This window comes from Zalophus californianus, chromosome 10, assembly GCF_009762305.2.
Source record: "Zalophus californianus isolate mZalCal1 chromosome 10, mZalCal1.pri.v2, whole genome shotgun sequence".
In the NCBI taxonomy this organism is placed as follows: Eukaryota; Metazoa; Chordata; class Mammalia; order Carnivora; family Otariidae; genus Zalophus; species Zalophus californianus.
The window spans coordinates 91,559,309-91,586,857 of record NC_045604.1 but is presented as its reverse complement, the minus strand read 5'-3'; the positions used below and the strand labels follow the sequence as shown (position 1 = coordinate 91,586,857).

At 38.1% G+C, this 27,549-nt stretch overlaps 1 protein-coding gene across 8 annotated transcripts in view; it reads left to right on the top strand.

The window, feature by feature from the left end:
• The first annotated feature begins 285 nt into the window (after nucleotides 1–285).
• LOC113932549 (ATP-binding cassette sub-family A member 3-like) overlaps nucleotides 286–27,549 on the top strand; it is a 172,668-nt gene continuing 145,404 nt past the window's right edge. For 6 of the 8 annotated variants that reach the window (XM_035722357.1, XM_035722352.1, XM_035722358.1 and 3 more), the window contains exons 1-6: nucleotides 286–410; nucleotides 9,409–9,477; nucleotides 9,835–10,096; nucleotides 14,352–14,479; nucleotides 16,219–16,366; nucleotides 19,543–19,802. In XM_035722357.1, the coding sequence (XP_035578250.1) occupies nucleotides 9,418–9,477; nucleotides 9,835–10,096; nucleotides 14,352–14,479; nucleotides 16,219–16,366; nucleotides 19,543–19,802 (858 nt within the window). In that variant the 5' untranslated portion in view covers nucleotides 286–410; nucleotides 9,409–9,417. Of the gene's footprint in view, nucleotides 411–9,408; nucleotides 9,478–9,834; nucleotides 10,097–14,351; nucleotides 14,480–16,218; nucleotides 16,367–19,542; nucleotides 19,803–27,549 lie in introns of those variants that run through there. The other 2 variants (XM_035722356.1, XM_035722355.1) reach the window with 2 other exon arrangements.

Genomic DNA, 27,549 nt, shown 5'->3' with positions numbered 1-27,549 from the left:
CAGTGGGGTGCAGAGGCAAAGAGCCTGGGAGCAAGCGAACGGGCCCGAGGTAGGGCCCTCAGGGTGGTGGGGCCCCAGGGCAGTACGCGAGGGAAGAGTTTAGTGAGGCCTCACGCTCTGGGGTGTCCCGGGAGGGTCCAGTGCGCCCGGGGTTGGGGGGGGACCGCGGATAGTGACGCGGGGGGGATAGTGAGATGCGTGCTGGGAAGGTGGTGAAGCCTGAGCGCGCGAGGGCTGCGGGGAGCGAGGGGCGGGTGGGGCCTGGGCGCGTGTGCGCATGCGCGAGGAAGGGGCCCGCGGTGGCTGGGCGGTTGGGGAAGGCGTTGGCAGGAGGCACCGCGCCGCGGGTGACGCTTGTCCCTCACAGGTGGAGGTGGAGGTGTGGCCGTGGCGGTTACGAGGCCTGAGCGGTGAGTGTGGGACGTCCCCGCCCTGGTGTCTTCTCCCCAGATTCCCCCGGGGCGGCGGAGGGTGCTCCCTGGAGTGCCCCCGGGAGGCCGACCCGCCGGCCGCACTCTGAGCGCAGAGCCCGAAAGTGCGAACCCCACACAAGACCCCCAAGCCCCCAAATACACTGGAACCCACCACAGCCATCTCAGCTCCCCCCAAAACGATACCCAAACCCCCTTGGAAGTGATACACATATAATATTACCTGTACCTCACTGTCGACTGTCAGGGGCCGCCACACCCAGTGTTGACCCTCCCTCCTGTTTTGCGTGTCTCTCGCTGGACCTCACTCCCATCCTTTTTCTCTCCGGGTCCCCCTGCTCTGGGGAATGCATCCAGGGCTTCCCAGGGAGGAGAAAGTGCCCTCCCCCTCAAAAACACCAAAACAAACACAGGAAGTAAAAGACACTTCTCTGGACCCCGAAACACACACAGAAGCTAACGAGAACAAATTCAACAAAATTTTATTTGGGCTGTACCAAGTATTTGAAAGCCAGGGCTCTGGAGGCACGTGTTGTGGGTCTAGGCCTGCGGAGTCCAGAATTTATTTGCTGTGTGACTGTCCCAGTCAGCTGGGGCTGCCCTAACAGAATACTGTAGGCTGGGTGACTTAAAACAACCAATGTATTTCTCACAGTTCTGGAGGCTGGGAAGTCTTCCGTCAAAGCTCCATGCAGATTCAGTGTGTGGTGAGAGCCTGATTTCTGATTCACAGACAGGCATCTTCTCAACGTGTCCTTCACATGGTGGAGGGAGCAAGGGAGCTCTCTGGGGGCTGTGTCATAAGGGCACTAATCCCATTCATCAGGGCTCCATCCTCATGAGCTCGTCACATGCTGCGTGTCCCTCATGGTGATACCATCACACTGGGGTTAGGATTTCAACATACGAATCTGGGGAGAAGAGGAGGACAGACATTCAGATTATAGCGATGACCTAATGTAAATTGTTTGATTTCACTAAGCCTCAGTATCCTCCTGTAAAAGAAGCTGGATACTATTTGTACCCATCTCTGCGGGTGATTAGAATATTTCAACTGACAGGAGGTAGTAAACGTTCAAGAAATAGAGGAAGGGGTATGGAAGTTAAGTGTTGCAGGAAGCTCAAGTGTCTTTGTTCTCCTCTGCCAAAGCGGAAATTGCACTGAACTACGTTAAACAGGCAAGGAAGACTTTATGCACGGCTCTAGGAACTGGGAACACAGGCCAGAACTCAGTCTGAGCTCAGTTCTGCTCAGACAAGGGATGGGAGGGTGTTTGAGGGCTGAGTGAGACACTGGGAATGTGCTGGAGGACTGTAGAAGGGAGGTTGACCAGGAGAACACATTGAGTAACTTCCTGAAGTTTGCTCTGTGGTTCTCTGTGATTAGGCCATGTGTGTTTGCTGTTGGTGCCTCTTAGAAGCTAGCTCCTACCCTCCCACAGAGACTGGGAATAGGGGTGCTATCTTCCTTGAGGATTACATTTCAAAGGATGGCTCCCAGGCCCTTCAGAAAGAGAGTTTGGGGTTGTAAAACGGAAAAGAGGCTTGTAAAAAGAGTTATATATGTTTTAAACAGAGAAGGGATGTTTAATTAAAGGTTTTCTAAAGCAGATGCCCAGAGAAAAGGGTGGTCAGGACCTAGAACCAGGGAGAGCCATATGTATAGTATTAGTCCAGCCCAGAGGAACATTCAAGCCATCTTGGTCCCCTCATTTTATGTAAGGTAGGCAGAAGATTTAAAAGGAAAGATAACCTCTGTTTAAGGAGAAGAAAGCTGCTGTGTTTCATTCAGAACAGCTCAGTGCTTTTCAGAAGAGGAAATAAATTGTAGTGAGTATAAGTCTCATTCTAAGAATTTAGGACTGTAAGCAATGTAATGGCTTAATTTTCAGTAACTCCATTTAATTGTTTTTTGAGAGCCCACACATCAATGGGTTGCCCTAAAGTTTTTTAGACACACCAGGTTCATGTCCCTTCAACTTCCTCCTCCTTTCCCTCCCACCTCAGTGTTGCATCCAAGTTTGGGAAGGACAGGAGTGGCAGTGCATTTAGTATTTAGGGTGTTAAAAGTTCAGAAACAGTAAAGGTAAAACCAATGAATCACCTAAGCAGTAATTACTAAAGTTTTGTGCGTACACCAAAAAGACAGTTCATGAACTATGAGCACTCAAAGCAAAACATGGAATGATTGCATTTATTGTCATAAAGCAGCTTATAGTGTGAGAAGGCACTGACTGTTTATTCTTCATAGTAATTTGTTATGGTATTAGATTATTTTAAATGATAGGGAATGGCTAGTGGTTATCTCATAACAATTTTGGGAAACAGTTTTAAGTTTTGCTTATGATTTCCAGAGGCATAAGCAAGAAATGAGTGAGGTTGAGTTAGCCTAGCTAAATTAAGCTTTGTATGTTTAAACTGTTTTTGTCTGCTCAGGGAATTTCTAAGGCTGGCCTCTGATTGTTTTTCATTTTAACAAGGGACAGGATATTGAGGGTAAGTTGATTTCCTCACTAGGCTCTTTTGGTGTCAGACCTCTTCTGCCCTAAGATTCTTCCATATGTATCTGGGGAATAGTGAAGGAGGTGGGTTGACAGGACACTGGGAAACTGCTTTTCCTCTTTGTGCATAACTTCATATCTGTTGTTTTACCCTAGAAAGGATAAAGGGAAAGAACTGGCCTCTGTCTTTTTAGGCTTAGGTGTTGTTCTGTAGTCCTTGGAGCAAGAGAAAAAAGTTCTTGGACCATTAGGTATTTTATTGTCTTTGGTGCAATTGTAAATTGTTGAGAGTTTTTGGATTACTGATTCACTTTCATTGCTGGCAATTGGTTCAAATTGGTTCTGTTTTTTTCTTAATTCAGTTTGGGAGGTTATATGTTTTTAGGTATATCCCTTTCTTTTAGGTTGTCCAGTTTGTTGACATATAATTTTTCTTAATATTTTCTTATAATTCTTTGTATTTTTGTAGTGTTGGTTCCTTCTCATTTTAATTTTATTTATTTGGGCCCTTTTTCTTGTCTTATTGTTAAGTCTGGCTAGATGTTTATCAATTTTGTAGACAAATTAAACTAGATGGATACCTAGATACCTAGAAATAAACCTAATCAAAGAGGTGAAAGACCTGCACTCTGAAAATTGTGAGACACTAATTGAAAGAATTGAAGAGAACACAAAGAAATGAAAAGACATTCCCTGCTCGTGGATTGGAAGAACAACTATTGTTAAAATGTCCATACTACCAAAAGCAATCTGCAGATTTAATAAAATCCCTATCAAAATACCAACAGGATCTTTCACAACTAGACCAAAAAGCCCAAACAGCCAAAGCTGTTTTGAAAAAGAAAAAGCAAAGCTGGAGATACCACAATTCCAGACTTCAAATTATATTGCAAAGCTATCATGAAACAGTATGGTACTGGCACAAAAATAGACACATAGATCAATGGAACAGTATAGAGAGCCCAGAAAGAAACCCACCACTATATGGTGAGTTAATCTTTGAAGAAGGAGGGAAGACTATCCAATGAGAAAAAGACAGTCTCTTCAACAAATGTTGTTGGAAAAACTGGTCAGCTACATGTAAAAGAATGAAACTGGAACATGGTCTTTCACCACACGCAAAAATAAATTCAAAATCGAATAAAGACCTAAATGTGAGACCTGAAACCATAAATATCCTAGAAGAGAGCACAGACAGTAAGTTCTCTAACATTGGCTGCCAACAACACTTTTATAGGTGTCTCCTAAGGCAAGGGAAATAAAAGCAAAAATAAACTATTGGGACTACATCAAAATATAAAGCTTCTGCACAGTGAAGGAAACAATAAAACTAAAAGGTAATTTATGGAATGGGAGAGCATATTTGCAAATATCAAATCCAATAAAGGGTTAGTATCCAAAATATATAAAGAACTGATACAACTCGACACCCAAAAAACAATCTGATTGAAAAATGGGCAGAAGACATGAACAGACATTTCTCCAGAGAAGACATCTAGTTTGCCCACAGACATATGAAAAGATGCTCAACATCACTCATCATCAGGGAAATGCAAATCAAAACTACGATGAGATATCACCTCACACCTGTCGGAATGGCTAAAATCAACCACACAAGAAACAATAGGTATTGGTGAGGATGTGGAGAAAGGGGAATCCTCTTGCACTGTTAGTGGGAATGTAAACTGGTGCAGCCACACTGGAAACAGTATGGAGGTGACTCAGAAAGTCAAAAATAGAACTGTCCTTTGATCCATCAATTGTACTACTAAGTATTTACCCAAAGGGCACAAGAGTACTAATTCAAAGGGATACATGCACCCTGATGTTTACAACAGCATTATCTACAATAGCCAAACTCTAGACAGAGCCAAAATGTTCATCAACTGATGAATGGATAAAGAAGTGGTATGTGTACACACACACACACACACACACACACACACACACACACACACACACACACACACACACACACACACTGGTATATTACTCAGCCATAAAAAAGAATGAAGTCTAGCCATTTGCAATGATATGGTTGGAGGTAGAGTATTATGCTAAGTAAAATAAGTCAGAGAAAAACAAATACCATATCTCTTTGAGAGGGAGAGAGAGAGAGAGAGTGTGTGGGTGGGGGGTGAAGAGCAGAGGGAAAGGGACAAGTAGACTCCATGCTGAGCCCAACACAGGGCTCAATTCTCAGGATCCTGAGATCATGACTCGAGCCCAAACCAAGAGTTGGATGCTCAACTGACTGAGCCACCCAGGCACCCCCACTCATATGTGAAATTTAAGAAAAAACAAATAAGCAAAGGGGAAAAGAGAGGCAAACCAAGAAACAGACTCTTAACTATAGAGAACAAACTGAGGGTTACTGGAGGGGAGGTGGACGGGGGGATGGGTTAAATAGGTGATGGGGATTAAGGAGTGCAATTGTTGTGATGATCACTGGGTGTTGTATACAACTGTTGAATCACTATTGTACACCTGAAGCTAATATTACACTGTATCTTAACTAACTGGAATTTAAATTAAAACTTAAAAAAAAATAAAAATGGAATTATCATAATGATCCAGTAATTCCACTACTGGGTATTTATTCAAAGAAAATGAAAACATTAATTTGGAAAGATATATGCACCCATGTTTACTGCAGCATTATTTGCCATAGCCAACTTCTCAGATGTTATGTGTTGTCAGTCTTTTTAGTGTGTATGTTGAAGTATCTCATTTTGGTTTTATTTGTACTTCACTGATGACTTACGATGTTGAGAAGTTTTTCCTGTGCTTTTTTGTTAAAATTTTACTTTTTTAAAGAGCAGTTTTAGGTTCACAGTGAAATTGAGGAAAGGTGGAGCGATTTCCCATATACCCACAACCCGCATGCATGTGTATCTTCCCTCACACCACTCCCTCACCAGGGTGTAATGTTTGTTAAAATTGATGAATTTTACACCTACACATCATTATCATCCAAAGTCCATGGTTTACATTAGGGTTCACTTTTGCTGTTATACATTCTATGGATTGTATATAATGACATGTATCCACTGGTATAGTGTCTATATAGAATAATTTCACTTCCCTAAAAATTCTTTGGGCTCCATCTATTCATTCCTGTTCCCTCCACCCCCAAGCCCTAGGAACCACTGATCTTTTTATCCTGTGTCTATAGTATTGCTTTTTCTTGAATGTCATATAGTTGGAATCATATAGTATGTAGCCTTTCCAGATTGGCTTCTTTCATTCAGCATTATGCATTTAAGGATTTTCCATGCCTTTTCATGGCTTGATACCTCATTTCTTTTTAGCACTGAATAATATTCTGTTATCTGGGTGTACTACAGTATATTTATCCATTCATCTACTGAAAGATATCTTGGTTGCTTATAAGTTTTGTAAATTATGAGTAAAGCTGCTATAAGCATCTCTGTGAAAGTTTTTGTATGGACATACGTTTTTCAACTCCTTTGTGTAAATACCAAGGACTGTAATTTCCGGACTATATGGTAAGAGTGTGTTGAGTTTTGTAGAAAACTGCCAAATTCTCTTCCATTCCAAAGTGCTTACGTATTTAACATTCCCACTAGCAATGAATGAGAGTTTCTCTTGCTCTATATACTTTTCATATTTGGTATCATTAGTGCTATGGATTTTGGTTCTGATAGATGTGTAGTGGTATCTCATTGTTATTTTAATTTACATTTACTGAATGATATATGATATGGAACTTTTTCTCATATGCTTTTTTTAAAATTTTTATTTTATTTTATTATGTTATGTTAGTCCCCGTACAGTACATCATTAGTTTTTGATGTAGTGTTCCATGATTCATTGTTTTCGTGTAACACCCAGTGCTCCATGCAGTATGGTGCCCTCCTTAATACCCATCACCGGGCTAACCCATCCCCCACCCCCCTCCCCTCTAAAACCCTCAGTTTGTTTCTCAGAGTCCATCGTCTCTCATGGTTCATCTCCCTTCATATGCTTGTCATCTGTATGCCTTCTATGGTGAGCTGTATGTTAAGGACTTTGGTCCATTTTAAAATCAGTTTTCTGTGCTTTTTGGCAATATATACATCTTCCCCTCTCCAGATTTAATATATATAATTGACATAAAACATTGTGTAAGTTTAAGGTATACAGTGTGATGATTTGACATATGTTTATATTGTAAATGATTACCACAATAAACTTAGTTAACACATACATCACCTCATATAGTTACAGTTTTTTTGTGTGTTGTGAGAACTTTTAGATTTATTCTGTCAGCAACTTTCAAATATATAATACAATATTATGAACTATAGTCACCATCCCCAGAATTTACTCATTTCATAACTGGAAGTTTGTACTTTTTGACCATTTTCACCTATTTCCCTCACTCCCATCCCTTGTCTAAGCACTCACCAATCTAAATTCTACTTTTTCAGATTCTACATATAAGTGAGATCATACAGTATTTGTATTTCAGTCTCTTAGATATTTTAGTTACCCTAATGCCCTCAAATGTTATCCATATTGTTGATATCATTATTGTATTTCCTTTTTATGGCTGAATCATATTCCATTGCATATACATACCATATTTTCTTTTTTTGAAGATAGAGTGTTTTTACATATCATATTTTCTTTATCCATTCATCTGTTGATGGACACTTAGATTGTTTCCATGGCTTTTGTGAATATTGTTGCTATGAACATGGCAGTACAGATGTGTTTCTGAGATAGTCATTTCATTTCCTTTGGATAAATACCCAGAAATGGAATTGTAGTGTCAATGGTAGATCTATTTTTAATTATTTGAGAAATTTTCATACTGCATTCCATAGTGGCTGAACCAGTTTGCTTCCTTTCATGGATGGGGTCGTAGGATAGGCTCCATGGCCAGTAGGGCTCATTAGCTTTGGATCCGAATCAGAACTGTCCACTGGGCTCTCCGGCCAGATGGGGCCACCCACACAGGTCAGCCTGGTTCTGGGGTTTTCATAATGGTGTCTCATCTATGGATAGTTACTAGCTGGTCTTCTTGAAGGAAGAATGATTTTGAGAATGACTTAGGTCACTGTCTTGATGTCTCATATTTTTTTAAATGTCTTTCTAAAGTCTTGCCAATTTTTAAAAATTTGGGTTGTCATATTTTTATTATTGGCTTGTGGCAAAGCTTTATATATTTTGGATATGTCTTTTACTAGGTAAATGTGTTAGAAATGTTTAATTCCCTTCTGCGGCTTTCCTTCTTATTTTCACGATGGTATTTTTTGATTAGCAGAAATTTAAATTTTGATGAAGCCCTTTTTTATGGCTTGTAATTTTTTCATTCACTTTAGGAAATTTCTGTTTGTCCAAACCACAAAGATATTCTCCTATCTATTTTCTTGTATTTTATGGTTTAGCTTTTATGCTTAGGTCTAGGAGACCTTCTTCCTTCACCCTTTGAGATCCTAATCTAATGTCCTTTTGTGGAATTTCTAAACCTTCTATGTTTTTTGCCTTGAAAATGGTAAGCAGTTATTTTAAATTTTGGTCCAGATAACTCCACCCCAGATGTAAGGAGTGCCAGATATTACATGCAGAAAAATTGTTTGGAGGAATAGCTAACTCTCCAGGATATTATTTCTTTTCAGAGAGGATTTATTTTCTTATATTAGGCACCTGTAGGCATTTGTAATATGGGATACCTTCATCTGGTATCAAAGACTGAAATTTGAAATTGGCCTGCAGTTCCTGGGAAGGCCAGTCTCCTTCACTGTCATCATTATTTATAAGGTAAGGTCCCCCCTTCCAGGCCCTGAATTGTAGCTCTCTCCCTGGTAGCTGCAAGAATTTAAGTCAAGTTTTCAAGATCACACAGATAGTGGTAGAGCTGGGAATCAGCCTAGATGGTTCAACTTCAGCTCCTGGGTTATTAATAGCCTGCCGTGACACCCACACCATGAAGGAAGGGTTTTATTTGTTGTTTCCCATTATACACCTACACTTAACATATCACTTAATAGATATTCAGCAAATATTCATGAAATATAAGAATGAATCTGTTCCCATTAGCAATGTTATTAATGGAGGTACTTTCAATCTTGCTAATTGTTGAGTGGCATTTGGGGGTTATAGCTGTGATGTGATTTTACATACCATTTTGTCTTTTTGCTGATGGTGATGATTTTTTTGTATTATTTCTTAATTAGTATTTTGGTAAAGGTACTGGTCAAATTTACCTGGAAACTTGCGTCAGTAACTTACTGATCTTTGTTTTGTGCTTGAAGTTTTATAAATATTAGAAACTCAGAAGATACTGAGTAAGGATGTGGGATAAAAAGCTTCTCAAATATTTCAAATGCTTATTGTTTCTTTTTGTCATCCCCTTAAGCTTGATTAGAAAATGAAGCAATTCAAATTTAAGTAATTTATTTGTCTAAAATTTACATTTTGTTATATAATCTTAATTTCTTTTTGTAAAATCTTTACTCCCTCTATAGACTTGAAGAATGGATTTCTTATGGTTTTACAAATTTATGGGTCTTCTCTGGAAGAATTTTATTTTAAAGGTAAGTTGGAGTATCTATAGGATTTTTGCAACAGCTAAGAGACCACAATGGGAAAATTCTTACAGCCTGATCACTGCATTTCAGTTTATATTGTATTTTTCTCAGTTCTAGGGCTGGGGGTATCTCTTCCAAATATGAAGAGTCCTCACAGAGTGAAATAATAGCAGAATGACATGTAGAAAGGAGAGAAAAAAATGGTCCAGGAAACTAATGCTATATCATAGAGTGAAGCTGTTCATTTTTTGCCATCTATGTATCTTCTTTTAATAAGTGTCTGTTGATATAAAACATTTAGGCATTTGCAGAGGTAATGGACTCATACGACACTTACCATAATCTTTTTTTTCTATCTCCTAGAGACGGCGATTAGTGGCGTTATTTGTGGAATTCATCCTAACAGTGCTATTTGCTAGTACACTTTTGTTAACACGCAAGTTTTTGATTATAAAGAAGTCTGGGCCTTTCAATTACTCTCTTCAGCCTGTTGATGAGTTGCCTGCATTCCTTGGAATGGCCGTCACTTCTGGTCATTGGGAACTGGCTTTCGTGCCTTCCAAAAGTGTTGTGGTAAAGGGCATCATTGAACTCGTGAAAAGGGATTTGCATTATAATTTCTCAGGTTAGAAATTAAAAGTTTTTGAAAAAAATGTATTATTAAATTGGGTTTCAGTGAAGACACTTGTATAACCTTTTAACTGGGCATTAATCTCCTAAGTAAGACATTGTAGGATATATCCTCATAACCAGATAGTAACCTCCTAGGTATAATAGTACACACTTTGTTATACTTGAGAGTTAAATTCATATAAAATATTTTCTCCTAGAGCCCAAAACAAATAGTAGTATTTAAAAATTAGATAATCAGTTTATATTATTTTAGGTTACTCTCCAATTCTGTGATATCGTCTTCCTTGTTTCTGGTTGTGCTTCTTAAAGCTGGGTAGGTGTGACCCCAGGGCTACGACGGTGTGCCAGAGGAACACAGAGGCACAGCATAAGCATGAGCCCTCATTCTAGATGCGTGCTCAGTGGTCAGTTATTTCAAACTTTTTTCATGTAAAAATGTTACACAAGACATATATGAATGCGTTAGAGAAGACTCAAGCTCCATACAGTTATCTTAAAAGCCCCCCAGTGAGCTTCCCCTCACATTCCCAGGGAGAAACGCTATCAGAAGTTTGGTGAGCATCCCTCTAGTGCCCCTTGCTTTAAACACATACGTGTACTCAGTAATATTATTTTTTCAACTTTTTGTTGTCTCTCAAGAATTTGAGGGTCCTTGAGAGTAGATGCCATCTCAAAACATAACTTATTTAAAAAAAAGCGAAGCAGAAGATTGCAAAATACCCAATAATTTTTAAAGTATATAACCACAAATATCCCAATAAATGTAGTCCTGGAGACCACTTTGGTTTACCTAAAATATTTCATAATTTCCATTCTGATATCTTATTTGATGTGTGGGATTCTTAGAAATATATTACTTCAACACAGTTGGAATTTGTTGTTCTCTTTTTGTTTTTTTTTTCATTTCTATTTTAATTTCCTTGAATCAGAGTATACTCTAGGATTTCAGTTCTTTGAAATTTTGAGAAATTTTATGCCCATGTTAAGGTATATTTTGAAAAATGTACCATGTACATTTGTAAAGACTGTGTATTCTGTAGGTTTTGCTTATAGTGTTGTATAAATGCCACCCAGGTGAAGTTGTCAAGTTGGTGAATCATAGTGCTTTTCAAATATGTATTCTTACTATTTTTATTTGCTTATTCTCTCAGTTACTGAGAGAGAGACTACATTTTCAGTTAGGTGTTGTTAGTATTAAATAGGTTATGTGTGTGTGTGTGTGTGTGTGTGTGTATGTATGTATGTTAAAATTTCTTTTTATATATTTTGAAACAGGTCATCTGATCTTTCTGTTGAATTGTTTTTAAAAGTATTTCTCTGTTCTGCAATTTCCATTTGTCCTGTTTTTAATAGATTTCAGGTCTCTAGAGAAATGTTCTAGCTTTATTAACCCTATTAATCATAGTTACTTTAAAGTTCCTGCCAGAAAGTTCTGATATCAGGATACTTGTGTATATTTTTTTCTCTTCAGTCATTGAGTTCTGTTTTTATAGCATATTTTGTATATTTTTATTGAATGGCAGATGTTGTGGATGAAAAATATTAGAAGCTCTTGAGGATACTTTTTTATCCAAAGAGGGTTAAGTTTTCTTCTGGATGGTTGTTTAAATACTGACAGAGTGACTTGATCCCATCAAAATCTGGTTTTGGGCTTTGTAAGGAGTGCTCTATTTCAGTTTTGTCTTTACTCCTGCAGCTTATCCCTTGTCCTAGGGTATGGCTCTTCTAGGGTGTGATCTGGAAGCTGGAATATTTATGAAGGCTCCTCTACCTTTGTGGGGCTTGAACTCTATTCTCTGGTTCATCAACATTGCCTACCTGCTGAAATCCCTGCTCAGCAGTGTAGCCTGCCACCTGCTGTTATCTTCTTGGTTTCATGGTCTGAACTTAGGCATCCTCAGTTAAGGGGTTGACTGGTGACTTCAGGGGAATTTACAAGCCGATTTTTCACTTCTCTGCTATTTTCTTCTCTTTGCAAGTTTGTCTCTCAAGTTTCAACCATTTTGGCAGCCTCAACTCTCACCTCTTTTCTTCAGCTCAGTAAGTCTGCAGCTTTCTGCAAATGCTTTCAGGGAAAATACCAGGGTGAATATGGCCCTCACCCTGTGCATCTCCCTTTTTCAAGGTATGTAAGTTCATAATTATTCATTGCAGCATTATTTACAAGGTATAGAAGCAAACAACATGTCTATCAACAGATGGCTGCATAGAGAAAATGTAATTATTCAGCCACAAAAAGGAAGGAAATCCTGTCATTTGTAACAGTATGTTGGTTTGGAGGTCATTATGCTAGTGAAATAAGCTGGACACAGAAAGACAAATATGGTATTATCTTACTTATATGTGTGTTATCTAAAAATGTTGAGCTCACAGAAGCAGAGAGTAGAATCATGGTTTCAGAAAAAAATAATCATGGTTGCATGGTTTCTGGACGTGAGGGTAGGTAGAGAAAATGGGGAGATGTCGGTCAAGTCTTATGAACTTTCAGTTATAAAGATAAATAAGTCCTGGCAATCTAATGTACATGGTGACTATAGTTAACAATACTGTATAGTGTATATGAAATTTATTCAGAGAGTAGATCTTGTAGTGTTCTCCTCACAAAAAAGGATGGTAACTATGTAAGGCAATAAGTGTGTTAATTAACCTGGTTTTGGTAATTATTTCACAATGTATGCAGATATTAAAACATCACTTTGTGTACCTTAAAATAACGTTATATAACCTATATATATACAATTTTAATTTATCAGCAATACCTCAATAACTCTGGGCAGAAAATTTTAAAAATAAAATAAGGGGTAACTGTGTGGTCATGGATATATTAATTAGCTTGATTGTGGCAGTCATTTCACAGTGTAGACATACATTGTCATCATCTTTTGCACTGTAAGTACACACAATTTTTAGTAAAGCTGGGGGAAAAATAAAGCCACCCGAGGTAATAAATGAAAATAAATAAGAAATAAATTTCCCTCCAGTTCTATTTTCTGAGAAATTGAGGCAAAGACATGTCTTAACCTCATCAAGTACTCAAAGCTCTCTCTCCCTCCCGTTCTTTCTTATACTCCTGCTTGAGCAGGTAATACCTTCCTTGAAGCTCAGTTAAATTAATGAAAACGGACTGGTGGACCTGTCCTCAGGCCCTTGCACCATGGCCAGGCAGTTAGAAAGAATTGTGGCTACTCAGTGGTGAAGGCAAAGGGATGGGGAGGTTCCCGGGACATAAAGGATGCCTGGGTGAGATGCATGACAGTGGTTAGGCTCAGATGCAGAAGTAGAGGCTACGTGCCCCAAAGTGTGCCTCACTACCCGCTTGTACACACTTCACTTTGTTCACAGTGGACTTTCGATATTAGATTCTATTTCTAGCTGTGTTCCTATGTTGTTTTGTTTTGTTTAACTTAGTGGACTTTTGTTTTTCCAGCTTTAATCATTTGAATTCTCTGAGGACTTTGTTTCATCCTGCTTCTGGTCACCTTGTGTAGGTGCAAATCTGATTCCGGTCCCTGAGATCCTGCTTACAGCTTTGGGATTTATATCCCAACTGTACTTAGCCTGAGAAAAGTGTGGCATCCTTGGCACTTCCCAACTATACAAAAAATAATGATTATGACACATAATCACCTCAAGTATTAAAATTGTGAAGTTGTTTCATTCTTCAACTTCTGAGTTATTTTTTAATCAGATATTATAGATTCCCATCTTCTAGGACTTTGAATAGATTGCATGAGTCAATTTTGTTATTTCCTTCCAAGGTGGAAATTTCAAAACACATTGGAAATATCCCTCTTCCATACCTTATTTCACTACACAGTTATTATAATGATTAATTATATTTTAAACTTGTGATAAAACTTTTAAAACTCTTTTTTTTTTAAAGATTTTATTTGAGAGAGAGTGAGAGCACAGGTGGGGGGAGGGGCAGAGGGAGAGGGAAAAGCAGACTCCCCACTGAGCAGGGAGCCCGATGCGGGGCTCCATCCCAGGACCCTGAGCCAAAGGCAGACGCTTAACCAACTAAGCCACCCAGGTGCCCAAAACTCCTAAGACTCTTAAAAAATTTTATGCACTCCTAATATCCATTAGTTTGTTATGCCAGTGTTTGAGCAGCAATGTTTTGAAATTTATATTTTGATAGTCTTTCATCCATGTAAAGCATTTTCCCATCTTACAGATAGAAAAAGCAGTCAGATAGTTTGCCTTTATGTGGGCAACTCACATATTCGATTTTTTTCTCTCTACAGTTCAAGGCTTTTCTTCAGAAAGAGATTTTGAAGAGTATGTTAAGCAAGAGAGTAACTCTAAAAAAGTGTTGGTTGCTATTATTTTTGACCATGAGTTCCAAAATAGCAATGATCCCCTGCCATTTAAGGTAATAGATTTTTAATGTAGAAACCTCATAAGTATACTTCCAGTTTCTGAGGCTTAATGAAGTAGAGGCATAATTATTTCATTTATTAAGTGGGGAGACTGCAACTTACCCAAAATCATACTGCTTGTACATAGTAGAGCAAATATTTAAATCCAAATCTAATTTCTGTGTCTGTGCCTTTATTTAGCCAGAACTTTATGTTGATGGGGGAAGAATTGAATTTACCACATATTAGGTTTTCTCCTTATAAATCAGAATCATAGGAGATGTCGACCTTGACCACTGTATCAGATTATGGCAGCTGCCTTCGGTTCTGTGCATGATGGTGAAGTAAATGCACATTTCCCAGGTCAAGACCTGAGATGTTAAAGCATGTTAAAATACAACATGAAAATGTTCCTCTTTCTTTTGACTGAATCTCATCATTTTTCTCCAAAATCTAAATCTGGAAAACAGTGTTAAGCCTTAGCTAAGCAGAAACAGAATTAGGACATAGGCAGACTCTGAGAAAGATTCTGATAACAACTTTCAAGAAAGAGAGACGAGGACTGTGCTTTGAACTTGGTGTCCCTGGTGTTGAGGGAAATAACCAAAGTATGGTACAGATGTATGCATGGAGCTATAATTCTACATTTAAGATACAGATGGCTGTCAATGGAATGAAAAAGTAAGGAAAACCACTGGGTTGTAAGTAGAGTTGTAGGTATCTTCCATTCTGCCCATCATTCCCTCATTCCTTTCATGTGTATAAAATTCCCTCAAGTTGCTGATTCAGTGTACGTGATGCTGATGTAGACTCATCAGTGGATACATAGAGTGCAGTCAGAATGTTTTTGGTACAGTTTCAAACTTCACCTTGTATGGTCTCCCGACTGCCCAGGCCACTTGGCTCACTCTTACCCTTAGCATTGCTACTGTGACTCACAGTACAGTGACTCTCCTAACCACACCCATCCCTTTCCTCCCTCATTCTCCCATAAATGCCCTGTACATATTACTATCACTGAATTTACTATAATGTAAATATATATGTTGTCTCAACTAGAATTTGAGCTCCTTGAGGAAGAGGTGCTATGTCTTAATCCTTGAACATGCAATAAGTGTCTAAAGCTTTTGTCTTGATAACTGAGTATATTAATATTTACCTAGGTTTATGATATGTGTCTGTCCCATCTGGTGTTACTGATTTCTCTGGTCTGACCCCTGACTTTAGGCAACTGCTGGACCATTTGCTGTCTTGTAAAGCTACTTAGACCCAGCATGATCTACCTTGAAATTTTTACTTAGTTCTTTAGAATTAGTATTATCTTTTCATTTAATAATGAAATTATGCAGTATTCCACATTTATACTTTCACATTTCTCCTCTGTCTTCATGTGGGATTCTTAGGTTATAATCACTTTTAGAGGAGGAAGAGATTTTCCTCTTGGAACACTTGGCTGACATAATGGGAAGAGAAATTAGCAACACCTTTTGGTATGTTTCATTTCAGTATGCATGCCAGCTGTCTATTTTGGGAAAGAGACATTGGCAATTGTGTGCAAGTTGCCACTGTTTGCTTACCACAAACCCACAGTAGCCACACAAGTCCGCTCCATTGGCTGATGTTCAGAATCTACTTAGTGCTTGACACTCTGCCTCAGAATCGCACGTGTGCAGTTTTTCTTTAACTTCCTTTTGTTTCTCATTCTTAATTATTTTTTTCATTTACAGATATTGTTTCTTTTTGCTCCTTATAGGTAAAATATTTTCTGCGTTTCAGTAGTTTTCAGAGGAACAAGTATGTGGGTTTTCTCCGAACTGAAGGCTGGGAAACAGGTGTTCTCTTTCCACCTTTTCCTTCTTTGGGACCCAGAAGTGAACGCAACTCAAATGGGGGGCCTCCTGGTGAGCAGATCTTTAGTCATACTTATTGTAATATCAAGTCATATAGTAAGAGCTATCACATGTTTATACCTACATTTCTTCAATCTTATGATAGAAATTGTTAATTTTTAACTTGTACTGCTGGTGATTTCTTTAAAATTTTCAATGTCCAAAAACTTGTGTAAAATTTCTGTATGTTGGAACGATGTATTTTTATCCAGGTTCAGCTCAACTCAACTAAACTCTTGGAATTTAAATGGTCAGCTCCTCACTTTAGCTGTATGACAAAGGAAGGAGCTAGCGTCTTTAAGAAAACAGAACAATTATATACTTTAGTGTCCACTGTTCCTTTCACCACAATTTCTGGCATAAGATCCAAAATTATAGGATATGCAAACAAGCAGGAAAATGTTACCTAAAATTAAAAGAAAAAAAAACAGTCAATATAAGTGGACAGATAAGCTATATACTGGAATTGGCTGGCAAGGAATTTAAAACAATTTTGAGTATTTTGATGTCATGTTGATAGCAAATATTCTCTGATATAATGTGATGAAGAGGGCATTTTACCTCTGTAAAACTTTTAACGCTATTAGTGAAAAAACATCATGCAAATCCAAACTACAGAACCATGTATTCCAAAATACATGCCCAGTATTCTCAAAAACTCTCAAGGTCGTGAAAAACAAGAAAGAATAATAAAGTTTCATAGATCAGAGGAGACTATGGAGACATGACAACTAAATGCAATGTAGTATCCTAGGTGGGAACAGAAAAAAAATGACACTGGGGAAAAACTGGTGAAATCCAAACAAGTTTATATAAATTAGAAATTGTTTTGTGCCAATATTAATTTCTTAGTTTTGACAAATGTACCATGGGAATGTAAGATGTCATATTCGGGAAGCTGGGTGCAGGGTATAAGTAATATTTCTCAATTTTTTTTTCATTATTGCCCTTCTAGGGAATCCTTTTGGACATATTTTCCCTAAGTGTGTTCCCCTTGTGAAATTTTAATACCACAGATATACTACAGATCTGTTTTATGTGCTATGGCTTGAAGCTCTATAACTCTGTTGAGAATGCATGGTATTTAGGAATGCATGGTATGTAGTCTTTCTGTAAGACTATATTTTTTTCCAAAATAAAAAAGTATATTTTAAAAAACTCTCCAAGCCAAAGTAGAAAAAAAGTGAAAAAAATGAAATTTCTGAATCTGATAAAGTACATGTGTAAGAAATTTGTATCATCCTAGTGAAATATTGTACATTTCTCCTCTAATAATCGGGAACAAAGTAAAGATGTTTGCTCTCATCAGTTCTTTTCAAGCTTACTGGAAGTCCTAGCTTGTATCAGAAAAAGGCAATGAAATAAAAGGTATAGATTTTGGAAAGGAAGGAGTAAAATTATCTTTATGTGAAGTTGACAGAATCATGTTATGTAGGTGATTGTGAAGAGATCCACAGGAAAGTACTACATATAATGTATTAATTGAGCAAATACCCAAGATAGACAGTATATGATAATAAATTATAAATCTACACCAAAGACAATAAAACATTCCTGAGAGAAAACTTTAAACAAATGATGAGATATCTAAATTTCATTGCTTGGGTGACTCAAAATTGTTAGGATGTAGCTTCTCCCTAAGTTGATCTATAATAGCAATATAGTGACAGAATCCTAGCAGTCTTTTTGGAAAAAAAATACCAAGCTTATTCTAAAAAATATATGGAAATACAAAGGGTCTAGATTAATTTTTAAAAAAATCTTGAAAAGGAATGTCAATGTTAAAGAACATTCAAGACTTATTATAAATCTATATAATTAAGACATTGCCATATAGGTGTAAGGATGAACAAATACATATAAAAAGAATGAGGTGTCTGGAAATAGACTCATATACATACATTTAATTTTTCCATGAAGGCACCAGTATAATTCACTGGGAAAAGGAAATCTTTTGAACAAATTGTGATGGAATAACATGGTATGTGGATGGAAAGAATGAATCTTGATCACTAATCCATATCTACATATAATTAGTTAAATAACATGATGATCATAAACCTAAATGTAAAAACTAAAATCATAAAGCTTCCACAACAAAATTTATGAGAATATCTTCATGAATTTGGGGCCAGCAGTGATTCATTAAGACAGAAAAGGTATTATTATAAAAGAAAAAAATTGACAAATTGAACTTCATTAAAATTGATTATTCCAGCCTGTGTGAAAGACCCTATTAAAACAGTAAGGTGAGATCCAGAAGGGAGAAAATGTGACACAGATTCACATTGAAAATCTATAAAGAACTTGTATAGATGAACAGAAAATTCAGTTTTTAGATGTCATGGCATTGCCAAATTTTAATAAAAGTTTTTAAGTGTTTGCTCATTTTTATACTAAACTTATTTAACAGTAAGAAGCTATTTGCATATTGCCAAGATCCAAGGACCACACACTGAGTAGCTCTGCTTTAGTGGACATCAGTTCATATAACTCACTCAGTATGAACTTCCCTTAATTTCTCAAATATCAAGGGTACTGAATTAAAATCTTGACCTATGCAGTAGTTTATTCAGTTCTCATTCAGTTGATTGAAATTGCAGAAAGCAGCTCTGTAATTTTACACAATATTTTACTTTCTGGGAAGCTGGGAATTAGGATCCTTTTAAAAAGAATCTAAAAAAGCCCACAAATGAATAAACAAAAGGCAGAATCAGATCTACAAATACAGAGAACAAACTGATGATTGCCAGAGAGGAGGGAGGGGTGGGCAAAATGGGTGAAGGGGAATGGGAGATACAGGCTTCCAGTTAAGGAATAAATAAGTCACGGGAATAAAAGGCACAGCAAAGGAATATAGCTGATGATACTGTAATAGCACTGTATGCTGACAGATGGTGGCTACACTCGTGAGCACAGCATAATGTATAGATCACGACATTGTACACCTGAAACTAATGTAACCTGGTGCATCAACCATACTCAAGTAAATAAAAATTTAAATAATAAAGTATTTATTATGTATTTGCGTGGGGAAACCATAATTGCTGTGAAATTTAGACTATAACAAGAGCCTCTTTACAATAATTAACTTTGTTGTTTTTGACATACCTTTAGTTACCTTTTCCTTTGTTCATTTCAGCTATTTCTTGTCTGTTGTACTTAGCAATCTTTGTTTTCTCATTTAGGGTACATCACTGAAGGGTTCCTGGTTATACAGCATGCCTTGGATCAGGCCATCATGAAATATTTTAACCACACAGCTACACAAAAGCTATTCCAAGATGTCACTGTCTTTGTTCAGAGATTTCCATATCCAGAATATTCTCGTGATTACTTCTTCACCTTTTTTGGTATTTTCATTCCTTTAGTAATCTTATTTATCTTCTCTATGAACCATCTTACCCTCATTCAGTCTATTATGTGGGAAAAGGAAAAGCGATTGAAGGTAACTCTACTTTTCTTGAGGTAAATAGAGCTTCTATAGAAAAATTTGGGTCTGTAGCATAAATTTCTGTGGAGGCTGGATTATTTCTACCCACTCAGCACTGGTAGATGCTCATGTTTCAATAGCAACCAGAAAGTGAACACTTATTTCTCTTGGCAATTTTCTAGAAGTTTGTTTTCATTGGAATCCTTTAATTTTATTTCTAGAAGACTACTTCACAAGATTATTACAAATAGAATTTAAATGGCAAATGCTCTAAAATCTCCCTGGAATAGGTGGGTTGCAAAGAATTAATCATCTGGGCTTGTGGAACTGTCTTGATGAATTTAAATACAAGTAAATTTCAAGATTCTATGATTCTATAATTAGTTTTTCTGAGTTTTTTTTCCTAAATGACCACTTATAGTCCCCTTCAGAATTTCTATGTCTCGGTAGAGACCATGTTGTGTTATGGCCAGAGGCTTTGCAGTTCAAAAATAGTCATTTAACCAATTATTAATTTATAATTCATATATAATTATTAATATATAATATATAATTATAATTAATATGTAATTATTATGTATTTAACATATAATATATTATATAATATACAATAATATTATAATATATCCTATAAAGAGAGAGGGAGAGATGATTTATATAATTATATATATAATTGATTTATTGCCTAATTTGTTTCTGATAAATCATAGATTTGAATCCTATCTCTACTATTTGACTCTGACATAGTCATATAACTTTTCTAGCCTTTTTTCTCAGATATAAATTGAGTATAATAATAATAACTAACTTGGAAGGCTGTCATGATATTAAGCTAGATATTATGTGAAAAATTATCACTGTCAAATCACCTGGACCTGCTGTTGTGAGGTGTAAAGGAGGAAACAGGTGGTGAGTGTTTGGTACATTGTCAGGCACCTAGTGGGTGCTCCATAGCTGTTAGATGTGGCTGTTAACATCAGCTGTCTCTCCATTTCATTTATGCTTGTGTAATCTTGAATCCTGCCATTTTTCTCTCTTTCCTTAGTGGCCACACCACTTCACACATCAGCCTCACGTTGTTTCTCACTACCCACCTCTTCTCACTCAGGGCACTTCGCACATATCTCCTCACCCCTCAGCTCTCCTCTGAATCTACCTTGCACATTGTTGCCAGGGTAATTGTCCTGTAACACAGATGGCTAGAAATAAATTTTAAGGTTGTATTTGTCTTTGTTCTCTGCTGAATAAATTCCACTTAAGCATTTTCTAATATTTGGCCCCTACCTACTCCTCATTTTGTTATCGTTGTTGTTTAGGGATATAATTTAAATGCCAAATGCCCTCCAACATCTCTGGAATAAGGAGAGCTACAAAGAAATAATCTACTGGATTTGTGGAGTTGTGTCTAGATGAATTTAGATACAAATCAATTCCAAGATTCTATGATTCTGTGATTTAAGAAGGAATTTTTATGGAAGTATTGTTGACACACAGTATTACATCAGTTTCAGCTGTACAGCATAGTGATTGGACGAGTTCGCCCATTATGCTCTGCTCAGCACAGGGGGAACTACGGTCTGTCAATATGCAACGCTATTACAATACCTCTGACTATATTCCTTATGCTGTACCACTCATCCCCATTACTTAGTCATTCCATAACTGGAAGCCTGTACCTCCCACTCCCCTGCACCCTTTTGCCCATCCCCCCATTCCCTTCTCTGGCAACTATCAGTGTGTTCTCTGTATTTATAGATATGTCTTTGTTTTTGTTCATTTGTTGTCCATCTATAGATGAATGAATAAAGATGTTGTATATCGATACAATGGAATATTACTCAGCCATAAAAAATGAGATCTCACCATTTGCAACAGCATGGATGGACCTAGAGGGATTATGCTAAGTGAAATAAGTCAGAGAAAAGACAAATACCATATGATTTCACTTATATGTAGAATCTAAAAAAAAAAAACATATTGTAATTTTTTAACCAATTTCTGATTGCTGAAAAAAAAGTTTTAAATGACCTCCTGTAGTCCCCTCCAGAATTGTGTTTCACTGAGAGTGAAAAAAACATAGATACCTTTCCTTCCAGCCAAAATGAATGACTTTTTTTGAAACTTCCTTTATGTTTATGTTTCCTCTGACTGTAATGCTTTCCTCTTTTCTGATTGGCGAACACACAGTTAACTTACTTGTCTCAGGTGTTGTAGCTGCCATCTCCTTGTTGATTATCTCTCTTTAATTCTCAATTATAATTTAACACTTTTTTTGAGTCCCCAGAACATGATACACAAACATCAACATTATGACTTATATTTATATTTCATTTATTTTTAAATATTTTTTCTTATTAAGCTCAGTTAGCCAACATATAGTACATCATTAGTTTTTGATGTAATGTTCAGTGATTCATGAGTAGTGTATAACAACCAGTGCTCATCAGATCACGTGCCCTCCTTAATGCCCATCACCCAGTTATCCCATCCCCCACCCCCCTCCCTTCTGCAACCATCAATTTGTTTCCCGGAGTCCAGAGTCTCTCATGGTATGTCTCCCTCTCTGATTACTTCCCATTCAGTTTCCCCTCCCTTCCCCTATGGTCTTCTGCACTATTCCTTATATTCCACATGTTAGTGAAATCATATGATAATTGTCTTTCTCTGCTTCACTTATTTCACTTAGCATAATCCCCTCCAGTTCCATCCATGTCGATGCAAATGGTAGATATTCATCCTTTCTGATGGCTGATGTCCATTGTATATATGAACCACATCTTCTTTATCCATCCATTTGTTGAAGGGCATCTCGACTCCTTCCACAGCTTGGCTATTGTGGACATTGCTACTATGAACATTGGGGTGCATGTGCCCCTTCTTTTCATTACATCTGATATCTTTGGGGTAAATACCCAGTAGTGCAATTGCTGGGTCATAGGGTAGCTCTATTTTTAACATCTTGAGGAACCTCCATACTGTTTTCCAAAGTGGCTGTACCAACTTCCATTCCCACCAACAGTGTAAGAGGGTTCCCCTTTCTCCACAACCTCTCCAACACTTGTTTCCTGCCTTGTTAATTTTTGCCATTCTAACTGATGTAAGGTGGTATCTTATTGTGGTTTTGATTTGCACTTCCCTGACAGCAAGTAATGTGGAGCATTTTTCATGTGTCTGTTAGCCATTTGTATGTCTTCTTTGGAGAAGTGTCTGTTCATGTCTTCTGCCCATTTTTTGACTGGGTTATTTGTTTTTTAGGTGTTGAGTTTGAGAAGTTCTTTATAGATCTTGGATATCAGCCCTTTATCTGTTATGTCATTTGCAAATATCTTCTCCCATTCTGTAAGTTGCCTTTTAGTTTTATTGACTGTTTCCTTTGCTGTGCAGAACCTTTTTCTCTTGATGAAGTGCCAAAAGTTCATTTTTTTCTTTTGGTTCCCTTGCCTTTAGAGATGTGTCTTGGAAGAAGTTGCTGTGGCCAAGGTCCAAGAGGTTGCTGCCTATGTTCTCTAGGATTTTGATGGATTCCTGTCTCACACTGAGGTCTTTCATCCATTTTGAGTTTATCTTTGTGTATGGTGTAAGAGAATTGTCCAATTTCATTCTTCTGGACTTGGCCGTCCAGTTTTCCCAGCACCATTTATTGAAGAGACTGTCTTTTTTCTATTGGATGTTCTTTCCTGCTTTGTCAAAGATTAGTTGACCATAGAGTTGAGGGTCCATTTCTGGGCTCTCTATTCTGTTCCATTGATCCATATGTCTGTTTTTGTGCCAGAACCGTACTGTCTTGATGATTACAGCTTTGTAATTGAGCTTGAAGTCCGGAATTGTGATGCCTCCAGCTTTGGTTTTCTTTTTCAACATTCCCCCAGCAATTTGGGGTCTTTTCTGGTTCCATACAAATTTTAGGATTGTTTATTCCAACTCTGTGAAAAATGTCAACGTTATTTTGATAGGGATTGCATTGAATATATAGATTGCTCTGGGCAGCATAGGCATTTTAACAATATCTATTCAGCAACATGGCAGGATACAAAATGAATGCACAGAAATCAGTTGCATTTCTATACACTAACAATGTGTCTGAAGAAAGAGAAATTAAGGAATCAATCCCATTTACAATTGCACCAAAAACCGTAAGATACCTAGGAATAAACCTAACCAAGGAGGTAAAGGATCTGTACTCTAGAAACTACAGAACACTTATTTTTTAATTTTATTTTATTATGTTAGTCACCATACAATACATCATTAGTTTTTGATGTAGTGTTCCACGATTCATTGTTTGTGTATAACACCCAGTGCTTCATGCAGGCTAACCCATTCCCCCACCCCCTCCCCTCTAAAATCCTCAGTTTGTTTCTCAGAGTCTCTCATGGTTTGTCTCTCCCTCAGATTTCCCCCCCCTTATATTTCATTTTTAAATTACTTTCGTTGAAGGGGGGGCGGAGCAAGATGGCGGAGGAGTAGGAGACCTAGATTTTGTCTGGTCTCAGGAATTCAACTGAATAGGGATCAAACCATTCTGAACACCTACGAACTCAACAGGAGATCGAACAGGAGAGTAGCAACAACTCTCTGAACAGAGAAGCGACCACTTACTGGAAGGTAGGACGTGCGGAGAAGTGAATCCGAGGCGATATTCGGGAGGATAGACGGCGGGGGAGGGGCCTCCGCCGGCCGCTTCTGGCAAGTGCTAGAGCCGCAGAGCACAAAATCGGACCTTTTAAAAGTTGGCTCGGCGGAGGGACGTCGCTGCAGTGGCTAAGCGGGGGGTGGAATCCTCCCGGGACAGTGTGGTCTCAGGACCCTTGGGGTCACAGAGAGACCGGGGGTGCCTGAGTGCGGCAGAGCTCCCAGGTGTCGGGGCGGGGAAGCCGGCTGCAGATACGGAGCAGAGTCGCGGGCTCTCAGCTCGGGGTTGCCATAAACTGTGATCTGCGGCCCAGTCGGGGCACGGCTCCCCCAGCAAGGACCCAACAAGCAGCAGATCCGGGGAGACTCCCCTTCCTTCCCGGGGAGGAGCGGTGCGGGAACGCACTTCAGGGATCTGCTGGATTTGGAGACTCCGAGCGGGGTCGGGTGCCAGAGATAGCAACGCTCGATCACAGGCCGGGTAAGCACGGAGTGCGGCCGGAGACCGGGGACACGGGAGTGACTGCTTTTCTCTGGGGGCGCACTGAGGAGTGGGGCCCCGAGTTCTCGGCTCCTCCGGGCGGAGACTGGGAGGCCGCCATTTTCGCCCTGCTCCTCCAAAGCTGTACCGAGAGCTTGCAGGGAACAAAAGCTCCTGAGAGCAAACTGGAGCAGCTTCCTTAGCCTGGGCCGACAAGGGCGGGGCAATTCTGCCTCCGGCAAAGACATTTGGAAACCACAGCAACAGGCCCCTCCCCCAGAAGATCAACACAAACAGCCAGCAAGCCAAGACCAAGTTGGTCGATCAAGGAGAATAGGAGAACTCCAGCGCTAGGGGAATACTGCACATAGATTCATGGCTTCTTCTTTTTTTTTTTTAACCATGATTCATTATTTCATCAAAGTTAATTTTTGTTGACTTTTTTTTATTTTTCTTTTTCCCTTTTTCAACCAAAATCTTATAAATCCCTTTTTTTAAAAAAAAAATTTTTTTTTATTTTTTTTTCATTTTTAGAGTCATATTTTATCCCTTCATAGTAGTTATCCTTGTTTTTGGCATATATATATAAGTTGTTCTCTCTTTAAAATTTTGAGATACAGTTTCTTCTAACAGATCAAAATATACCCTAAACCACTAGTGTATGGCTTTGTTCTAGTCTCCTGCCTGATCACATTCTCTCCCTTTTTCCTTTTTTTTTTTTTCCTTGAATCTCCTTTCTTTTTTCAAACAACTTATCTTACCAAGTCCTTTTATAAAATCTTTTATAATTTTCATCTTTACAGTCATCTTCCATCCCTTCATTGTATCAACCCTTATTTTGTACATATATGTCTTTCTTCCTTTAAAATTTTAGGAGGCACTTTTTTCTAACAGACCAAAATACGCCCAAAATCTAGTGTGTGGCACTGATCTATGCAGTAGCCTGATCATATTTGATCATATTCTGCCTTTTTTGAATTGTTTTGTTTTTGTTTTTATCTTTTTTCTTTTTTTTTTTTTTCTTTTTCTCTTTCTTTTTTCTTTCTTTCCCTTTCTTTTCCCCTGGTTTCAGGTCTTTTCTGATTTGTATACAGTATATTTGCTGGGGACGTTGTAAACCTGTTAGCCTTTTGTTCTCTCATTCATCTATTCTCCTCTGGACAAAATGACAAGACGAAAGAAATCACCTCAGCAAAAAGAACAAGAGGTAGTACCATCAGCCAGGGACCTACTCAATACGGACATTAGTACGATGTCGGACCTAGAGTTCAGAATCATGACTTTAAAGATACTAGCTGGGCTTGAAAAAAGCGTGGAAGTTATTAGAGAAACCCTTTCTGGAGAAATAAAAGAACTAAAATCTAACCAAATCGAGATCAAAAAGGCTATTCATGAGGTGCAATCAAAAATGGGGGCACTAAATGCTAGGATAAATGAGGCAGAAGAGAGAATCAGCGATATAGGAGACCAAATGATAGAAAATAAAGAGGCTGAGAAAAAGAGAGAGAAACAACTACAGGATCACGAGGGCAGAATTCGAGAGATAAGTGATACAATAAGACGAAACAACATTAGAATAATTGGGATCCCAGAAGAAGAAGAGAGAGAGAGAGGGGCAGAAGGTATATTGGAGCAAATTATAGCAGAGAACTTCCCTAATGTGAGGAAGGAAACAGGCATTAAAATCCAGGAGGCACAGAGAACCCCTCTCAAAATCAATAAAAATAGGTCAACACCCCGACATCTAATAGTAAAACTTACGAGTCTCAGAGACAAAGAGAAAATCCTGAAAGCAGCTCGGGAGAAGAGATATGTAACCTACAATGGTAGAAACATTAGATTGGCAACAGACCTATCCACAGAGACCTGGCAGGCCAGAAAGGACTGGCAAGATATCTTCAGAGCACTAAACGAGAAAAATATGCAGCCAAGAATACTATATCCAGCTAGGCTATCATTGAAAATAGAAGGAGAGATAAAAAGCTTCCAGAACAAACAAAAACTAAAGGAATTTGCAAACACGAAACCAGCCCTCCAAGAAATATTGAGAGGGGTCCTCTAAGCAAAGAGAGAACCTAAAAGCAGCAAAGAGCAGAAACGAACACAGACAACAGACAGTTAACAGTCACCTTACAGGTAATACAATGGCACTAAATTCATACCTTTCAATAGTTACCCTGAATGTAAATGGGCTAAATGCCCCAATCAAAAGACACAGGCTATCAGATTGGATTAAAAAACAAGACCCATCAATATGCTGTCTGCAAGAGACTCATTTTAGACCCAAAGACACCCCCAGATTGAAAGTGAGGGGGTGGAAAACCATTTACCATGCTAATGGACACCAAAAGAAAGCTGGGGTGGCAATCCTTATATCAGACAAACTAGATTTTAAAACAAGGACTGTAATAAGAGATGAGGAAGGACACTATATCCTACTTAAAGGGTCTATCCAACAAGAAGATCTAACAATTGTAAATATCTATGCCCCGAACATGGGAGCAGCCAATTATATAAGGCAATTAATAACAAAAGCAAAGAAACACATTGACAACAATACAATAATAGTGGGGGACTTTAACACCCCCCTGACTGAAATGGACAGATCATCTAAGCAAAAGATCAACAAGGAAATAAAGACTTTAAATG